This window comes from Carex rostrata, chromosome 10 (genome assembly GCF_964058835.1).
Source record: "Carex rostrata chromosome 10, lpCarRost1.2, whole genome shotgun sequence".
NCBI lineage: Eukaryota > Viridiplantae > Streptophyta > Magnoliopsida > Poales > Cyperaceae > Carex > Carex rostrata.
The window spans coordinates 2,781,581-2,802,313 of record NC_135927.1 but is presented as its reverse complement, the minus strand read 5'-3'; the positions used below and the strand labels follow the sequence as shown (position 1 = coordinate 2,802,313).

General features: G+C 32.7%; 2 protein-coding genes across 8 annotated transcripts; both read right to left on the bottom strand.

Annotated features, from left to right (window-relative positions):
* Positions 1-4,134: 4,134 nt before the first annotated feature.
* LOC144560533 (uncharacterized) lies at positions 4,135-8,003 on the bottom strand. The gene is made up of 8 exons (XM_078309756.1): positions 7,822-8,003; positions 6,708-6,989; positions 6,525-6,596; positions 5,910-5,974; positions 5,271-5,427; positions 4,902-4,985; positions 4,716-4,805; positions 4,135-4,484 (listed from the first exon to the last, which is right to left on the bottom strand). The coding sequence occupies exons 2-8, from the start codon at positions 6,942-6,944 to the stop codon at positions 4,335-4,337; spliced, it is 855 nt and encodes a 284-aa protein (XP_078165882.1). The 5' UTR covers positions 6,945-6,989; positions 7,822-8,003; the 3' UTR covers positions 4,135-4,334.
* Positions 8,004-10,561: 2,558 nt separating this feature from the next.
* Positions 10,562-15,867, bottom strand: LOC144561088 (O-fucosyltransferase 1-like). 7 transcript variants are annotated; one of them, XM_078310296.1, is made up of 7 exons: positions 15,172-15,867; positions 14,762-14,848; positions 14,128-14,413; positions 13,651-13,749; positions 12,981-13,354; positions 11,072-11,176; positions 10,574-10,890 (listed from the first exon to the last, which is right to left on the bottom strand). In XM_078310296.1, the coding sequence occupies exons 1-3, from the start codon at positions 15,202-15,204 to the stop codon at positions 14,192-14,194; spliced, it is 342 nt and encodes a 113-aa protein (XP_078166422.1). In that variant the 5' UTR covers positions 15,205-15,867; the 3' UTR covers positions 10,574-10,890; positions 11,072-11,176; positions 12,981-13,354; positions 13,651-13,749; positions 14,128-14,191. The 7 variants fall into 7 exon arrangements, with proteins under 7 accessions (XP_078166423.1, XP_078166421.1, XP_078166426.1 ...); XM_078310297.1 differs by having other exon boundaries at positions 10,562-11,176; positions 14,183-14,413; XM_078310295.1 differs by having other exon boundaries at positions 10,566-11,176.
* Between the last annotated feature and the right edge of the window lie 4,866 nt (positions 15,868-20,733).

The window sequence follows — 20,733 nt, the reverse complement described above, 5'->3', positions numbered from 1 at the left end:
CGTATAAATAAATGACTTGGAAAATTTGTCGGTGTCATGCATACAGCTGTATCAAATAATTGTGGAATAATCAAATTATGCTGTGCCGTGTGGGCTGCTCTTTCCTAGTGGTGTGCATTGGTCAAATTTTATCTGCATTTTTAATGTAATTCAAAATTGTCCAGTTAATTATGACACCCCTAATTCATAATCAATTATCACAACTCATAAGAGTGAAGTTAATTACGCACGGTACTATGCGCATAGCGCGTATTGGCCCATGCTATGAACTAATTATTTATTGGCTCGTGCTATGAAAACATATTTTTATTTTGAATGATCATGCGGGTTAATCGGAATAAATAATATTTTTATCTAAACTTATATATATATTTGGATTGATAGATAATAGTTGTTATTTTGAATAACGGAGCTATTTCTAATCCAAACAACCAATGAGCTATACTAAATAGCTGAGAACAATGCTAATTTGTTGTTCCTTTGTCGATATATACCCGCCACTTTTCCTCGAGCTCTCCCTCAGATTTCACGAGTGCGTATCCTCTGAGATATCTCAACTTTTGGGCGACCTACGTGTCCGGTGCCTATTCGGGGGTGATGTAGGGGGTCCGTATTTTGTGTGCTTTGAGATTCGTGCAGAACGTCCTTAAATGGTTGGAATTTTCCATAAAATCACGGAAAGTTTGAGATATCTCAGAGGATATGAATTCAGATTTCACTTGCACACTCCATGCTCCGAAACTCTCGCTTAGATATCCACATTATAATTCACTATATTATGCCCTCGAGAGATGAACAGTGTCTGTATGGGTTCTTCTGTGATCTTGCTTTGCAGAGATGCGTGCAGCGGGTTAAGTTAGCTGGAGAAAAGAAAACTAATGTGAAGCAAAACCGTTCCCTGCATAGAAAGAGGTGTAGAAAAACAAAATATGTAGGAATTGGCAGTCACGTGGTCTCTTCCTCCAACAATAGATTCTGATGATGTAGTGTAATTAATTATATGCAATGCTCTTAATGCCAATTCGTATCCACTATCCTCTGCATTAACTCAAAAGGAAATCTTTTGAGTTAAATGAATCTTGACCATCCTATCTGTTTTAAGATTAATGCAGATTAGATCCGCACTAATATTAAGGAGTCGGATTGGTTCCGTTTAAAATCAGACGGTTGATATTCATTAACTCAAAAGATTCATTTTTGAGTTAATGCAGAGGATACGCATTCACTTAATGCGGGGTGAATTGAGAATTTTTGTCAAAGGTAGAATTTGAAAATAGATAATATCACTCCATAACTATTAAATTTTTAATTTGTTTTAATCAAGTTACCATATAACTTTTGCTTCCAAAATATTAACAAAATATTCTAGTTATGTCCAAAATATAACCGAATACACTTATTATGTCTAAAATTTTAACGGAATATACTTATTCCATTCAAAATACTAACATAAAAGTTATATTTTATTAATTTTTGGGATGAGAAAGTTATATAATGACTTAATTAGGATAAATTAAAAATTCAGTGACTATGAAAGGACAAATTAAACTTGAGTAATCAATTCGAAACAAAGAACAAAGTTTATTGCCCTCCAGCAAAATTTACCCAAAAAATATACAAAGTAGAGAGAGCGAGGTAACGAACTCAGTTAACTTTTTTTAATATATACCCAAGCACTATGGATTGCACACAAAACTCGCTCAACATATATAAAAAGAAAATTTGATTGTGGGTTACCAGCCAATATGGTCTCAAAAATCAGAATCGTAAGTAGAATTGGCAAATTGATCAAGAAATCGGAATAGGATAAATTACTGAGAATCAGTTGAATCGCATCGAAAAATTATTTTTGATGAAGTTTGTTTTGTATTAAAAAAAATATATATATTTTTCATAAAATTAATTTGTTGAATAACATCAAAAAAATTAGGTAAAACACTAACTTTTTTGTAAAATATTTATTTAGAAGCTTGTACATTAGAAATTGCTTTAATTAAATGAATAAAAAAAATTCAAACTTTTAATTGAAATGCAAAAAAGTTGCTGACTTGGACTAAAATTTAAAATTAGAATTTAAAATATAAATATTAAATAAGAAACATATTGTATATATAAAACAAATAATTTAAATTATTAAGTGGTGCTAAAGGTCGGATTTTAGCTCCATGTGTTGTCCAGTCCAATAAATATTTAAAACTTGGATGCGGCCTGTTTTGATTACGGGCCACATATGGCACTGCTCATTTTATTAATCGGCCCGTTTATTTATGGGCTGCTCTGTTCAATTAGTCACATTTTGATGTAAAAATTGTGGCTTGTAGTGTTCATCTTGTTACATTTTGATGTGTATGGCTCAATTTATGTTACCCCGAATAAGTTAACCTATGCGCCATTGGCAACACATGATGTGCACTATTCTAACTTCTAATGGTAGCTTGCCATTGTTTGATGAGATAAAAGAGACTCTTGGATTTAGTAATTATTATGAAGAGGAGAAAAGATACATGGTCAATAATTGCAAACCATCATATGGTACTGGTATAATGTACCTGTTTTTGTACCATCCAGACTCATTAAGTGAAATTGCAAATGATGAAATTTCCATCTAGGATTTGAAATTGGAATGAAATTACCATTGTAGATGCTCTTAATTGGGATAAAAGAAATAAACCACTTAAATGCCTTTTAATATATATATATTTTAATTATTTTTCCTTGTATGTTAAGTGCAGGGTATATATTAATTCTTCTCCTCCTTTTGGTACAAGATATCGCATGTCTTGGATTCGGTCTCGTACTTTAAAATAACTGGAAAGAATGGGTTTGAAGTCTTTTTCACTGTTTCTGGTAAGCTTCAAAATTTGCAGAAAGAAAAGAAGAAAATAGAAGAAGGGTTAAATCCACAAATTCCCAAGGGGATTTACTGGTATCAGTTTTATTGTAAAGGATAGTGATGTGTTTGGTCAATGCACAAGAAGCTGGCTTATGGCTATTTGTGTAGGTCAATGCAACTTATAAGGATGTAGGGGTATTTTGGGTATTGTCTCTTTTAGTTTTATACTATTTTGGAATAGAATTTTGAACTAGATTTTAGTACTATTAAAATTTGTAAATTTTGTATGCTGGAGATTATTTTTATGGGAACTAGTTGCAGGGCTAATTTTATCCAAAAAGAAAAATAAAATATATAATAAGTGTGGAGAACAATTAGACAACATGGTGTACACTTAGATTAAAACAATAAAATATGCAATAAAACAATAAAATAATCTTATAATAAATTACCCAATTAAATATGCAACAAGCAAACTACCAATTTATTTATTTCAAGTATCTCAATAAACAATAGCAGCTTGCACTAATAATATTGTAAAATGAACAAAGTATTTGAATATGATTGATCTCAAACGTAGTACATTGTGACAAGATTGATAATTCAATTTTTAAATATATATTTGAATGTTATTTTAAATGTCTGAGCCTCTAATGGTACCCATGTTGTTATTTGTTAGGTCTTCATTTCTTTTCCTTTTCCTTTTTTTCTCTTTTTTCATAGAGGAAAAAAAAATGACATGCTAGTCTTGTAGAACACACAACTTTACGATCCAAATTTATTCTCACATGGATCAAACTCAATCCGGTACCGATTTAGATTGTAGAGGTCCCATTTAAGATTTGTGCCAGGTTAAAAGAACAATCCAAATCCACTAATTTTACAGAACAGTACCTCTATACTCTATAGTACTCAAAAGAATACGAATTCTAGGTAGCTTATGTTATTCTTATATCATGAAAAAGAAATGAAAATGTTTCAGAGGTAATGAACTTTTCAAACTTGGTTCAATGATTTAAAAATTCAATCATTCTTCTTTTATATTTGTCAATGAAGATGTTATCCTTCTTTTTTGTCTTAAAATGTGAAAGAGGCAAGAGTTGGGTATAGATTTTAACAGAACAGTTTTAGTTTTGTGCAGCACACGAACCATTATCCAGCTGTTTTCATCCATAGTCTGTGCTCTGCACAAAGGCAAAATTACTCTCTTAAATCTTTACCCGCAAGAGTTGCTAATTATTCAGTGTAAAGTTTTCTTTCGTAGGGATTCCTAAAATAAAATAAAAAAACAAAACAAATCTAAAAAAAAAAAAAAGTAAAGCAAATTTTATAATGTATGTACAAAAATATTTTGCGAAATCTATTCAAGGACTAAAAGAAGAAAGAAAAAAAAAACACCGCAATGAGAGAAAATCCATTCAATATATTAGCATCAGCCAAACAAGAGAACAAAGATTGAAACAGTTGGTAGTGTAATATTGTATGAATTCTCTCTCTCTCTCTACTGGTGGGGTCCATGCTGTGGTGAGGCGGGTGTAACGGGTTCAGGTACACGAGTTACAGGTTCAGGAACAGCATTGAATTGAAGGGGTCTTGCTTGACTTGACTGTAGAATGAATGCCATGTCAGCAGGTACTAGTGCTGTAGCCTCCTGGACATGCATGTAAAATTGCAAATTAGAATTTAATTCTAAACACACTAACAAAACATAAGGGGAATAATGAAAATAATTCTTTCACAAAAGAAAATCAATGAATAATCATCAAAAGAGATGAAGAGATAAAAATGCACTTGAAAACCAAATTTGACATTTTTTGGAACTTTTTAACTATTTTTTTATAGGTAGAAAATCACACACGGGAAATACATTACATATGCTAACCTGGCGTTGCCTTTGGCGTTGCAAGATACTAATAGCCCACGCCATGATATAGCATGGCAAAAGAAATCCAGCTGCTTTGAGTAAAAACAACTACATAAAAGAAAAAATTTAGTTAAGTTACATGAGAAAAGAAAATTTGAGGTTTGACAGGACTAAAATGTTAATTTTGTAACAAAAGCAACATACCGAAAAAAGAGTAGATGCATCATCGTCTCCATCACTGCCATTGTCAAGTGATAATGTGTGCCTCAATAGCAAAAGCGCCATCAACTAAGTAACAACAAAATAAGAAAAATTAGCTTTCAATAATAAGCAAAAAAACAAGGGGGAATTTTATTTTTCTTTCATAAAAGGTAAAATGATTATTTTATGAACTCAAACTGAGTTTTATAAAGAAGAGAATAAGATGGGTAGATTTGTTCTAGTTTTGAAAATTTAGAATGGTAAATTATGATATTACGAATTTTATAAGGGAATATATGTAATTTTGAAGTTTTTGAGGGGTACACAGAAATCATAAGAAAACAAAGATTTGAAAAACCAAATACAACTCACAATGAGAATAATAGAGCGGCAAAAAGCAGCAGAACTGGTACTGGCAGCAGCATAGTCATCATACTCTTCTTCTAGAAAGTGCCGTTGCGCCTCTGCTATTGCAAGAACTCGTGGGTCACGCAGATCCAGCTGGCTCCCACTTATCGCCCATCCCCCACTATTTTATAAACAAGAACATAAATTTGGATTTAACACATATAGATAGTAGTTAATGGTGTCTTTTGTAAACAGTACTGCTACCACTGGTACCAGTGGCTGGTATTGAAATACTGTTAGTGATTTCTTAATGAAATCAGTTGGAAATTACCCCACTTTCATCAAATAAAAAAATATATATGATATTAGGTGACAGATAGTGGGGTCCCACTTATCACCCATCCCCACTATTTTTATAAACAAAAAAATAAATTTAGATTTAACAAATATAGGTAGTTAATGTTGTCTTTTGTAAACAGCACTGGTACCAATGGCTGGTACTGTAATACTGTTAGTGATTTCTTAATGAAATTGGTGGTACCAGTAGTATTATAATTATTTTAACATGCCATTACTGCAATGTAGTCTGGCTTGTATGTCTCTAGCAGTACAATCATAGTTTAACGGAAATTCAGACAAAATATAAAGCAAAAGTATAAGTACCCAATATCAATAATGGTCTCGTCAGGTGGGGCCCGAGGAGTTGCAGTGTAGTCTGGCTTGTATGGCTGTCAATTAAGAACTTTACTTTATGAGCTCAAGTTATTCAAATTAACATGCAAATGATAAATAAAATAAGGGTATCTAGAGTCTCATATCTAATACATTAACGAGAATGGCTATGGTACTATGCATAGTGCATAACTGCATATTGATCCTTACTATGGATTAATATATTCGTTTTCAAAGTCTAAACAGTTGATCTTGAACTGTTCAACATGATTTCCATATGAAAATGTACTAAGAGACCAAATTTTATATTTTTTAGAATTTTTTTACTATTTTTTTAGATAGGTAGAAAATCACTACTTTTGAATGGTCTAAAATCTTTGGATCAAGCTATTTTCTACCTATCCAAAAAAATAGAAAAAAAATGTAAATTTTGATCCACGCGTATATTTCATATGGAGATCATGTTTAACAGTTCAGATCGACTGTTTGAAGTTTGAAAACGAAAATATTGATCCATAGTACAGACCAATCCACGCTATGCATAGTACCATAGCCTCACTCATGAAACAATATTACCTTGAATAAAAAAATAATAATGCAAATTACCTGGTGACAAATTTCACAATTTATATCTCCCTTCTCATTGCACCACCGCTGCACACAAGCTCTATGCGCATACTATAACAAATTTATAAAAAATCAACATTATCAAAACAATCATATATATACTTTATCACATAAAATGTGTTGCTAAATATAGAAATTTCAGGATTTAAAAAAATATGATACCTTCAAACTTCCATTGCATGCACAAGGTGTCTCCAAGTTCTTTATCAGATCCTCCTCTTGACAGATACGGCACTCAGCGGGGGTGCCGATAAGCGGCTCTGATTCATCCCCAGATGATTCCACAACTGGAGCAAATAAACTCTCTTTTCCTCGATCTGATTTCTCAGCATCTCTTTTTGGTTCCTTCGGTTCAGGGCTTTTTGGAGTCTCCACATTCACCACAACATGATCACCCATAAATTTAATCAAATGATTTTGAATGCTTGAACTTGATTGTTGTTCCTATAATTAACATAGGGATCATCTCAGTACAACAATCAGAGAATTTGACTTCCATTTTAGCAAAATCAAAGTTAATTTTTTAACCCACGGTTGATAACAAATCATATTATCTTTTACAGAACAAAAAAATTAAAGCTTTATATTGTGCTGAACAAGTAGTCTTTTACAGATCAGTGACATTTTCAAAAGAATTTTACCAGTACAAAATAGGTAAAAGTTTTGCTCTCAAATTCTCAGCAATTATTGATTTAAAACAGCAAATCTACGCGGATTTTACCAGCAATCTGTCGTTGCAACAAATGGTTCAATAATATTACCAGTACAGAAAAGGGGAAGATTGTGCTCTCAAATTCCCAGCAATTATTGATTAGAAACAGCAAATCTAAGTGGATTTTACCCAGAAATCAGTCCATATTGCAATAAACGGTTCAATAATTTACCAGTACAGAAAAGGGAAGATTTTTCTCTCAAATTCCCAGCAATTTTTTATCAGAAACAGCAAATCTAAGCTGGTTCTACCAGCAATCAGTCCATATTGCAACAAATGGTTCAACAATTTTACCAGTACAGAAAAGGGGAAGACTTTTCTCTCAAATTCCCAGCAATTTTTTTATCAAAAACAGCAAATCTAAGTGGATTTTACCAGAAATCGGTCCATATTGCAACAAATGGTTCACTAATTTTGCCAGTACAGAATAGCTAAAAGTTTTGCTCTCAAATTTCCATCAATTATTGATCAAAAACAGCGAATCTAAGCTGATTTTAACAGCAATCAGTCCATATTGCCAGAAACCCTAACCTAAAGTGAGAAAAGGTTAAGAAAAGGAGGTACCTTGGAAGCAGCTCTGAATCAATGTCGCCTTACACGCTTCTCTTCTTCTCTTCTTCTTCTCTTTCTCTCTCTTATCGAAGACTTGTCCGTTTCTCTTCTAAAATTCAATCACACGCTAAAGAATCTTTACTATTTATTACTTGCAAGAGCTGCTGCTAAAGCAATGTATAATATTTCCCTGGGGTAGGTGCATTTCGTATTGCGCACCTTTTCAGCAATTAATTAAGTCTAACACGGTACGCTACCTTTCGGTAAATCTTGAACGTGGATACACCGGGTTTATTCAGATAAATTTTTTTTGTAATTTAAAAAGAATCTGATTTTTTATTATCTTTAATAGAAACTTCTTGGTTGGAGTTGGGCCGTTGGAGTAGACTACGGGAAAAGACTTTCCCAGGGTAGGATTTGCTTCATGCAGCGCACAGATACGAGTGTCAAAGTAGCATTCGTGTGCTGTATGAAGCCAAAATATCTCTGTTAATATATGTACTTGTATAGTATATCGCTCTCAAGTTGAACGGTCTTTTAGGTGTTGGTTTTTTGTGACGCACCTGTGTGGCACAAGCTGCAACATTACATGTTGTCAACTTGTCATTATAATAATTAGCAACAATGTTGAGATTTTTGTATTTTGTATATGTTGTGTGGGGTTAAAAACTTTTTAATCTTACTTCGGTTACATTTTCATCTATATTTTTTTTAATATTAGTGGGAGGTTTCAAGCCATATAAATATGTAACAATGTTAGTGAGAAAGTACAAGAAAAAAATTTATAATCAAACCTAAAGTTTTGGATAGAGAATTTTTTACTATTGTTGGAACTAATTTTTTTATGAATTTAGATTTCTTTCATTTTTATAACTCAATATTGTAAGTAATATCATTGGCAATAGATGTCATTAATGCTCTCTATTGTTTATCCTTAATTTATACTAAAAATACATGTATATTATGATAGAAATAAAAATAAAAGAAAGATATAAAGGCAAACTTATTTGAATGCCGTGCTACAATTTGTACCACATAATCTACATTTTGTTACACATAATAAGAAATAATTAATAACATTAGCGAGCAAGTAGAAGAAAAGAAATATAATCAAACGTAATATTTTGGATAGAGAAAATTTTAATATTGTTAATACTGATTTTTTATAAATTAGATGTCTTTCCTTTTTATCTTAAAATTTGTTAGTAATAATTGTGCTAGATGTCATAGCTTTATGTATTATTTATCCTCTTAGATGTAAAGCATGATAGATATGAAAAATATTTTAATATGTTTAAGAAAAATATTTAAGTATTTTAATTTATCAATTTTGAGAGCAAATGATTTATTTTATTGTGATGCACAAATAATTATATACCTAAATGTCATTGTGTACATACGTGTTAAGTAGAGAAGTGAGTTATTTGTCCTGAAAATTTACTAGTTAGTACACAAACTGCATATTTTATTTTTTAATAAAGGGTAAAATGGGTACTTTAAAGAATTTCAAATAAATTTTAATAGAAAAGTCAATAAATTTGGTAAATTTGTGAATTTTTAAAATTTTAAAAAGAAATCATGATAGTATAAATTTTAGAGGAGAAATATGTAATTTCATGATACTTGAGAGGTATAAATGAAACTCCATCAAAATTTTAATAACTTTAAATTAAGATTTGAATGTAAAAAATTGTTAGTTGTGGTCTATATTATTTTCTAATAATTTTATTTTTACAAATAAATTACATAATTTTTTTTTTACAAATAAATTACATAATTTTATTTTTACAAATAAATTACATAATTTTATTATTTTTTAAATTAAAAAGTAGAAACACGATGAATGAACAAGAAATAAAAACATTTGAACCATTTTCTATAAAAATATAGTTTCAAATTTTGCAATGAATAAAAAAATAAAACACTATACTACGTGCTACATCTATTATGTTTTGCATTTAACATTGTCCCTTTTATCCTTACAAATAAACAATAAAATTCCACCTCAGATATCAACATATTCAATTGTATATAATTAATGACAGTGTCTTTTAGCCAGATGCCACACAGATGTCTCCAGATAAAAGCATCAACAATAGATCCCCAATTAATAGCTCTGAAAGGCAGGTATGTATAGACCCGGTGTATCACGCCAGCTGTACAAAGAACGCGCAATTTGGTAATTAGTGTTGACCATGTTTATCTAATGGATTAGGTCTAAGATTATATTTGTTTAATTATTTTTAAAATAAATATTTCCCTGCCGCCTGCCGTGTTATATTTCAACAGGAGATTAGTAGACTATTATAGACCTGGTCTTTCCCTTCTAGAAAGCTGTTGCAATTTTTGTTCCTTGCACCTGGTCTTTGAAGGTAAGCATGAACAGTCGAACCAACCTTATCCGTTTTATTGGAGAATCCGACCCGTTTTTGTTTCCAGAAATGTTTGGAAACTTCCTATCTATCCTTCAAAATATCTAGAAAATAGTTTGCAGTCTTGAGCCGAAAGTTTTATAAATAGTATAAAAATAAATAAATAAATAAATAAAATAACATGGTTTTCAATTATTTTTTTAAAATAACATTTCAGCTAATAATCGAGCAGAATTGAAGTTCAAAGTAGGTGCATTATTGTTGCGGCTCCGCCGCAACCATTTTTCTTGTGTATATTGGTATACATGAGTGATTTTTTTTTTCTATTATTATGTACAGTGGATATAATAAAGTTAAATAGTACATATAGTTATTGAAATGTTCGACAGTGACAATTAAATATATGAATTTATAACATAATATTTGATGTATATATGCAAGCATTGATAATGTATTTGAACAACAAAACGAAAATTGTACATATTATGCAAGTATTAGTTTGCGTAAGCGTTAGTATCAATGCAAAAGTAATTTGATATACATACAAAATAATGTTAAGAGAAATTGGTGCCCGGAAAAATGATTTCCCCTAACATATATGATTTGTACCTATCCAAAAACATTATTACATTTGAGAGGACACCACAGTAATTTTTGGTGCCGGAAAGTGACTTGTATGAATCAAAGTTGACTTGCAAATCCGTACGTTCTGCGTGGAAGATAAATTAATTATTCAAGAGGAAAAATATACACTGCGTGTCATCATAATAAGTAAATGTAATATGTGTTGCTAAGGATAATTTCTCTTTTACATCACCCAACTATTGACGTCAAGTTTCATATAGAAATTGCAATTCAGTTGACAAAAAAATAATGAAGCCAGCAAGCACCTGTGCAATCTCCTTTTACCAATATGTAGAGTACAGGATTCACAACATGCAACATCACAACTTCTCCAGATATAGCCCTTCTTAATTAGTACTGAAGTTCGCATTCTGAAATTAGAAAAATATCAATCAATATTCAAATTTTGAAAGCGAATGCAGTTTTGGTGACACAGATTTCAAAACATATATATTTAAACATTAGTAATGGATGACATATGCCACATATAGATAATTCTACCTGTCATCGAACTCATAAATTTTCAAATAATCTTCAACTACATTTATTCAGCTGGATTACTCAGATTTCAATGTCAGTTATCAAATTTATGATGGTACACTACCAAAAGAATTCTTACTTACAGAAATTCAATATATAATTGAAGTCCATTTTTTTTTTAAAAAAAATCGACTCCAATTTTCACTATTAAATTATGTGGATACATGGGTACTACTTTTTTTTTTTTTTGCAAAAATCAATAGTGAAGAAGCACTTGCCAGATTATACTTCATAGATTTGTAGGGTAAGGAAATCTTAATTGAGTCCAGTATATAATATTCTTTCCTAGTGAAATTGAGCACACCTAAATACCAATGTGCAAATCCACGATTGAAAGTGAGGAAGACCTACAAGTTTCCATATTAATAACTTAGTTTTTTCATCAAAAAACAAAAATAATAAATTCATAAATCAATAATGTATACATACCAGGTAGGCATGGTTTAGAAAATTGGTTCCATCTTTTGTATAGTTCTTTATGTTTCTATAGTACACAGAGAAATGAGATGAGCATTGGAAGAAATTGTGTCCAATGAAATTGTACAATGGAAGAATTTTTCTTATATTTATTTAACGAAAGAGATTTTAGGGGCTTAGAACCAAAAAGTCATATGTTTTTCACAGATCGTGAGGAAAAAAATAAGTTTGTACTGATAAGATGGTGACTAATGAAACAATTGTTTTAGAGTTCCAACACGAAATCTATATGAAGCCATTTAGAATGACGATTCCATTGGAGTTTACTTAGTATTATTTAAATTTTATTGTTTTTCTTATTCTGTAATTAATTTCAGTTTTTGGGGAGGTTATCACGCAACAATAAACATGAAGCACAGAGAAGGTAGAAGGAATTGCTCTGTTGTTACTATCAAGGGCAATTTAGGGAATTTTTCATTTAAAATCATATATTCGAAATGTATTGCAATCTATGTTTGAAATTTGCATACATGTACAATGAACAATGAACTGCTAAAATCATGTACATGAATTTGATGAACAAAACAGGTCAGCTGATCAAAATAATAAAAAATAATAATTCCAAGGATCGTTCGACAAAAAGGCTGGATTAGCATAAAAATATTTGCGGAGCGAAAGTGAACACTGGTTATAAGAAACTTAAATGCTTCAAATAAATTGATTGAATCCTACACAGAGATCTATAGCTGAAAAAGAATCAGCAATATCCATTTCTATCACAAACCCCTCCAAAATCTATGTATAAAAGCTTGAGAAATGAAATCAAAGAATATAAGAGCTAACAGTACGGACTCAAATCAGAGAATAGAAGAGCTTAAAAGAGAAAACAACTAAGACCTACTGGAAAACCATGGGCATCCATGGTGTGTTGGTGGCAATCACCATGGGATCTGGGGTCAGTTATCGGACATCTGAGATTTGATTTTGGTATCTATGAGGATACAGAGGAACCTAAGTGTAATATATTTATAAATATTACATACTCTATGAAGATTTCATCTTTCGAACTAAGGCTGCAACATACAGGTTCCCTAAATTCAATTAATTTGTCATTTCAATCATTAGGTAGTTATCCTTCTATCAATAACAAAAAAAGTCATCTAATTTCACTCAAATTAAAGGGACGATCACTAATGCTCTTCACCAAAGAAAGCTTACCTGACAGCAGTTTAGTGAACCGGCGGCAGCTGTTGTTGCCTGAGCACATGCAAATCACCACCAGGACAGAACTCGGTCAATAGACGAAAACATCGGTCACTCTCAGACACACTGTACAGCCTATGCAGTATCTCCCTCTCTGTTTTATCCTTCTAGCCCCGCCTTATTTGGTCCTACCCTCCAGTTCCTTCTTATCCATTACTTTTGCGGCCATGACGCCAGCCCCTATGCCATTGCATTTCAGCTCAGCCAGTTATACGCTGCCGATGTCGCCTATTCCCAGTCGTGGTATGAAGCGCAGATCCTAGATGGAGAGGAAGTGAGTGGAGGAGTCTTGAGTTACATTTTCTCTTTTGTATTTCCTGGTCTTGATACTGTTCCATATGAATATCATTTTAAAAAAAAATTCTAAAAAATGTAAATTTCAATCTGCAAGTACATTTCCATATTAATACTGTTTGGATTTACTGTTTAGATTTAAAGATGAAGATATTGATCCATAGTACGGACCAGTATGAGTTATGCATAGTACTGTAGCCTCACTCCCTTGTAAATACTAACACCACTTCATCAAAGGGTTGAATTGGTAACTGATACAGGTAACAAAATAAAGATGGTACAGCCTTCTAATCAAAAGAATAGTAAAATATATAAAATTGATCAAGATTACCTCTTCTAGTGTCAAGGGACATTTTCCAATGAGTCTCCTCTCTCTATATACAAGCTCCTTCTCAGCAAAATTTTCCTTCCGATATTTTATCAGAATTTTCTGTTCACACATAAATAAATTTCAAAAGTTCATGAAAGTGACATTTGACTGAAGAGTTAAACAGTGTACATAAGTATTTATTAGTATATACCCTCAAAAACATTTTTAGCCAACTATTTTCTATAGCTTCTTAGAGACTGGCATGGAAGGAAATTAATAGATAAGAAGGATTCATTAATTACTAATTACTAATCCTTTGATTGTGGTATATGGAAGAAGAATAGGAGGCATACAGTTCATATTCCTCATTGATTATAAGCATGCAATATTTCTAATTTTGTAGCAGTAGAATATAGGTGATAGCATATATCTGTATACAAGCCCCACTAAACAAAGAGAATTCAAATAGAAAATTCAAATAGAAATAAACTCATATACACAGGAAAAGCAAGCATGTCCATCTCGAACTGAAGGTGAGTTGACATAAAATGACCTTGAGATCTTATAGCCTGTTCACAATCTCGCTGCTTATTTTCATGATATTCGGCTTAAAGCGCAATGCATGGTAATTTACACGACATCTCAGCCTCTGTAACTCATGCTCGTCGATATCCTCAGAGAGGCAATGTGAGAATGGGTTGAGGTAGATTGCTCCATGCTGTTTCATCTTCTTTAGTGCAAAGGTCATGCACCAGTTCAGTGGTGCATCTCTTGGTGGTCTTATCTGAGAAATATATTACAAGAAAAGGTAGTTACTAAATCTGAGATGTCAACATTATATTAACCCAAATTCATCCTCATTTAAGCATGACTTTTATAACAAACACCAACTTCAACCCATTTTCCTAATTAAACTCAAATTTGAAATAGTGCTCGATTACCAGCAATTGACCATAAGGAAATGGTATCCAAGATGGTATCCAAAATGCTACTCGATTACCAGCAATTGACAGTGACTGTCAGGAAAACATTTGTTTTATTTTAGGTTTTCTCAATGTAACAGCTTAGTTCTCAGGTTAGAAACTTATTCATGTATGGAATGATCATCAATTGCGAGATGAAATGAAGGTACCTGGGTGCCCCATTGTTTCTTGGTGTAGGCCCGGGGCAATATCTGACCTTCCCTTCCTCGCATCACTTCTCGCAAATCCATCAATCTCTAACTCGTTTTACACATAAATCCTCAGTTCGATACTATTACCATAGTTTCTTTTGTGCCAATTGAATGGCAGTTCTAAACTCAGTTCGATTCTAACTCCTATTTCAAAAAGAACTATTAACCCACTTCAACTTTTACTGTTCAAATAATACTATTTTAGCACTATTCCTTAATTTGTGGCCCATGAAATACCAACTGGTTGTACCATTTTCATGTCTACTAGTAACTATCAGACCATATTTTTGTTGATATGTTACCGTAAGAACTTGAATAAGTATAAGGTTCTAAGAACAGAGAATCTCAAAATAAGACATCTTTCTTACAAGAAAATGAAGACCAGCAGGCTCAAAATCCATATGCCAAAAATTAGGCTTGCAAAGTTTTCGTCAAACAATAACCCCACTACAAGTGCCAAACTAAGACCAAAAAAAAAACTCAGGTCTGGCTAGGCCATGGAAAAAGTTCTCCAAAAAAAAAAAGTTGGAAACCTCAGGTATGACAGTGGATTGGTTGTGGAAGGTAATAAAGTTGGAAAGAATCATACCAGCAGGAAGAAAGGTATGACAGTGGATTGGTTGTGGAAGGTAATAAAGTTGGAAAGAATCATACCAGCAGGAAGAACCAAGCTGAAAGGGGCGGCAAGGGTTGATGACAGTCGAAAGCCTGACCTCTACCTAGAGTGGAGAGGGAGGAAGATGAACGGCAATCAGCAGCGCACAATTGAATAACAGGTATTATATGGGGAAAGTAAAGTGGGTAAGTCGGGAGGGCTGCCGATTAAATCCGACGAGGAGAAGGCGCTGCGAGGGGAAAGGGCAACACGTTGTGGGGAGTCGGCTACGTGGCACTGTCGTAGGGAGAGGAGACGACAGATTAAATCCGACGAGGAGAAGGCGCTGCGAGGGGAAAGGGCAACACGTTGTGGGGAGTCGGCTACGTGGCACTGTCGTAGGGAGAGGAGACGACAGATGGGACCCATGAGAGATCGGAGTCGGCGCGGGGCGCGAGTTAGGTTTATTTTGGGCAGAATAGTGTGAGGCGCTACGGAGGATTTAGGAGATGACGGTAGATGAGGTAGGGCGTGTCAATCTGATGCGTTGATGAATGATCCGACGGTAAATAAAAGGGGAGACACTGTTCATCGCTGACGACACAACTCATTGAAAATTAAGGTATTATAATTGCAATTTTGTTGGATTCAACTTCTCCAAATTTATTCAATATTCATTCGTAATTTTGTAATTCTGCTAGAGTTACAATTCTGCTGGATTATTGACCACAATTACAATTCCAGCTCCAATTCCACTGAATTTTCCAGCAGAATTGTTATTTTTGAAAATTACAGAAAAGTAATGTTATTTTTTTATGTTATTTATAAAAAAAATTGGGTCTTGAGCGTAATATTAAATTTTTGGTGTTGTGATTATAAATTTTAAGTTTGTTATTTTTATTAGCCGATTATAAAAAAAAAATCAATATAGTATCCATATTAAGTTTACAAAAGTAATGGATGAACTGAATTTTAAAATTTATCACATTGAAGTTATAATGGATGAACTTCATATTTCTTATTCATAATCGTACTTAATTATATCTAATAAGCTAATGAAGAACAAAAATATTATTATACATGTTTTATCAAATACAATATAGATCGAATAAATAGATAAAATAATACATATATTGACACACCTAATTAAGCCCCTAACTGTAACTGCCCCAATCGATATTCTAAAAAATAATTGGAAGCTTCCACTGCGTCAAACTAGATCTATATATATATATATATATATATATATATATATATATATAGTTAGGCTGGGTGCTATGGATAGCATAGTGGCCTCTATGCTACAGCTCAATATTCGAGTTTTCAAAATCCAAACGGTCAATCCGAACCGTTCATCTTATTCTCCATATTAATATCTGCTTGGAGACCAAATTTTATAATTTTCTGAATTTTTTTACTATTTATTAAGTCACTTTGAAAATCGCTAATCCAACGGTTTTACTGTTTTGTGCAGCCACCGTTGGATCAACAATTTTGTAAAATACTTAATAAATAGTAAAAAAATTCAGAAAAATGTAAAATTTGGTCTCCAAGCAGATATTAATATGGAGAATAAGATGAACGGTTCGGATCGACCGTTTGGATTTTGAAAACTCAAATATTGAGCCGTAGCATAGAGGCCACTATGCTCTCCATAGCACCCGCCTAACTCTATATATATATATATATATATAAATTAATAAATAGTATTTTTAAAAAGTTGACCAAGAAAATGGCCATTACAATATCCATTCACAAGTGATTAAACATTATTATTATTATTATTATTATTATTATTATTATTATTATAGTACAGTAGTGCTGTGAATGACACAGAATTGAAAATACAATTAAAATTAAAACAATTAATGCTGATACAGAAAGCAAAAAAAACACAACCAAAAAAATATGCATGCATCTTAATTACCAGTCCCCTGCAATTACAATGCACAAAAAAATTAACATCCAAATTAACAATTAATTAATGTTTAATCCAACATATATATATAATGACATGCATTTCAATCGGGGAACTGATCTAGCTAGCTAGCTCTTCTCTTTCTGCATAATTAATTGATTAATGGCAACCACCATTGTAGTACTTCCCAGTACAACGACTGGGGGTGTACGGCGCACCTTTGGCGACCCCGGGTTGAGTTTTGCTTGCAAAAGTTGAGTAATTAATATTATCACCACTTACAAGGCCAAGAAGAGATGTTGAGAGAAGAACTACAACTAGTAGTAGAGAGATGACAGATGAATATGATGATCTCATTTTTCTTATTTGCTCTTCAATTACTTGCCATCTTTGCTTTGCTTTTCTTTATATAGTGAGACAAGTGTGCATAAGTCCAAGATTGGTGTGTGCTGGCCTTAATTTGTAATGCTAGCTTCACATGACAGAAAAAAAATGAAAGATTCCTGCATGGTCAAGAGCTAGCTAGCTAGGCTGGCAGCTTGTGGTAACATTACATACATGTCACGTGTAATCTGTCAATTTGGAATTTATCAATCAACTAACCGGGTGAGAAAGACAACTGCGGGGAACAGGATTCATTTGTACTCGACCAGTACCAGTACCAGTGGGTATTCTTAATTTACTTCTTTTTCCAGACAAATTAAACTATAGAACTCACCTAGCATGCAACCCGTGATTTTTAATGATTAATTAGTGGGGTATATATGAACTACTCAACAAAATTCATTTTTATTTCCAAAATGCATTTCTATCTCTCTAATAATTTTTTTTTTTAGTATGATTTCACATGTAAATTATATATATTATAAAGAATTAAGGTTATTATATAAGGAAAAATTTCCAGTGTGTCCATACAAAAACTTAAAATAGCCAATATCCCCATCATAATAGCATAATATCCAAAATTCCCATCAAAACTTTACATTATTTCTTTTATCCCCTTTCATCTATTTAACTATTTATTTAATTATTTTAATTATTTAATTGACAAATTTACCCTTTCCCTATCTCTCCTATCTCTCCAAGACGACTTTCTCCCACAAGTATCGAACTTTTGCCATGCCCACCCGTCTCGGGACCCCCTCTCCCAGTGAAACCTATGTCAAAGTGTCGCACCCTTTACCTCTCCCTCAACCTCTCAGCGACAGGCCCTCCCTCCTCTCCTCTCCCCCGACTTCTTCCTTGTGATTTTTGATGGATTGCAAGAGAGTTGTGGTACATGTTTATTTTTTTAATTTAATATTTGTATTAAAGATTTTTAAAGGATTACAAGAGAGTTGTGCTCTGATGGCAGGGTATCTGAACAAGAAGTAATGAAACAACAACCAGAGGATATACTTTCATGGAGAGGTCAGGTGTGCGTAAATATACCAAGCCAATCGGAGCCGGCTGAAGATCCGACATGTGCCACGAGAAGCGCTACAGACACCTCATTGACTGACAAATTGGGCACGAACATCTGGACTTGCTGCTCAAAAGGATTTTACTGATAATGGTCTGTACCAATACCATCACTGATGGCTTAAATATTGAAATGGAGATTGGCCGCACTTATTTCAGTTTAAATTAGTTTTCTTTATGATGATTATGTAATTTAAGATGAACTTTTCATGTTAGGTGTTTTCTATTATTTTGCTGTAAGATCTGATGTAATCAAATGTTTTTGATTTTAAGTAATTTAAACGCTTATGGGCTTATCATAAGAAAAAAAACATTAAGCTGGTGTGGCAAATGACAATGATGGTGCTAAGAAATGCGAAGTGTGGGTGTAATTGTGCACGTATATTTTTCTTAGTGCTGAACTGGTAACATTCTACCAGTATCGAACTGCTACCAGTTGTTTCCAAAACCATTTTGTCTGTTATCTATAATTTACAAATATTTATTCTTAATATAAAAGTTTATATCTGAACTCTGAAGGCACTAATATTTAAGTAGGTTGAGTCCAATAGTGTATTGATGTCGAGTAGGGGCCGGGCGGGCAGGGCAAACCCAGGCACGGGCACGGGTAGGGATCGGGCACGGGTATCACCAGTAGACGGGTACCACGGGCTAGGCATCACGGGTTTTTTTTTCAAAAACCGTGCACTGCCCGTCTTATATCCGTGCCCGTTGTACCCTTGAGGGGAAGGGCGGTTCGGGTAGGGGGGCGGTCCGGTCCGGGTTTTTTTTCTGTTTTTTTTAACAGTGTCGTATAAATATTATTATGTGTTTATAATTCGACTTTTAAAATCTGAATAGTTCAATATCAAATAGTGTATATATATATACATAAAATTATCAAGTCACATCTTTATAATTCTTAAATAAATAAAATTTGTAACTTATATATAAAAATTATTCTTGCGAAAATTTGTATGTTTATTCAGCTAATTACAAATGTATTTATTTATTTCTTTACACGAGTCATTTTATTTTATTTTCAAATTATCATTCTAATTAAATAGTTTCATAATTTATTTATATCTCGAAATTTTTAGTTTACATTTTAAATTGATAATATATTTTGTAAACATTCATTTATTTTCAATAGGTTAAATAAAATATAAATAAAAAATATCTTAAATCAATTACTTTAAAACACTAAAATATAAATAAAAAATTTCTTAAATCAATTACTTTAAAAATAATTATGAATTATTTTAAAACAATACATTAAAAAATAAAAGTTACTCTCCTCCTTTATTCCGGGCTTGGGAGCGGCTATGTAAAATAACATAACCGGAGTTCTAACTTTTTTTTTGTTAGTAATTCTTCTTTAAAATGAATAATTTAAAAACTAATTGAAATATTTAGAAATTTATAATTTAAAAAATAACCATAAAAATTAAAAGAGGTTAGAAATTTATATCAACACTACCTATCTAGAAGTTCTCATTCCTATACCATTTTTCGCTCTCTTCTGCACCATCTGAATCCAAATTAGCCTTGTGCTGCGCTTCGGTACCGCTTTCTTCAATGTCGACTTCGGATGATGATGCTTCAGGCACATGTTGCCTGCGCTCTTCAGCTTGAATCCAATCTTTTAAGCACACAAGTCTCTCAAAAACATATGCACCCAACTTACTGTATTTATCGAGAGAGGATCTTGTTCGCTGAACTAAAACAACTTTCGGAAGGGATGGTTGACACGGGCACGGCAAATACGTCGCGAACCATCATCGCCAACGTTGGAAAGGTTCTTTGATGCCTCCTCCACCATGCCATGATGTCAAGTCCATGTTCATTTTTGTTGAGCATCGACAGATAGCAGTCCATCTCAATTGTGGATGTGTGAGGTTCGCTCTCCGACTGAAAATCTGCTAACAATCCACCACTGCTAGTGCTCCTGGAAGTGGAACTATTAAAAAATAAAAA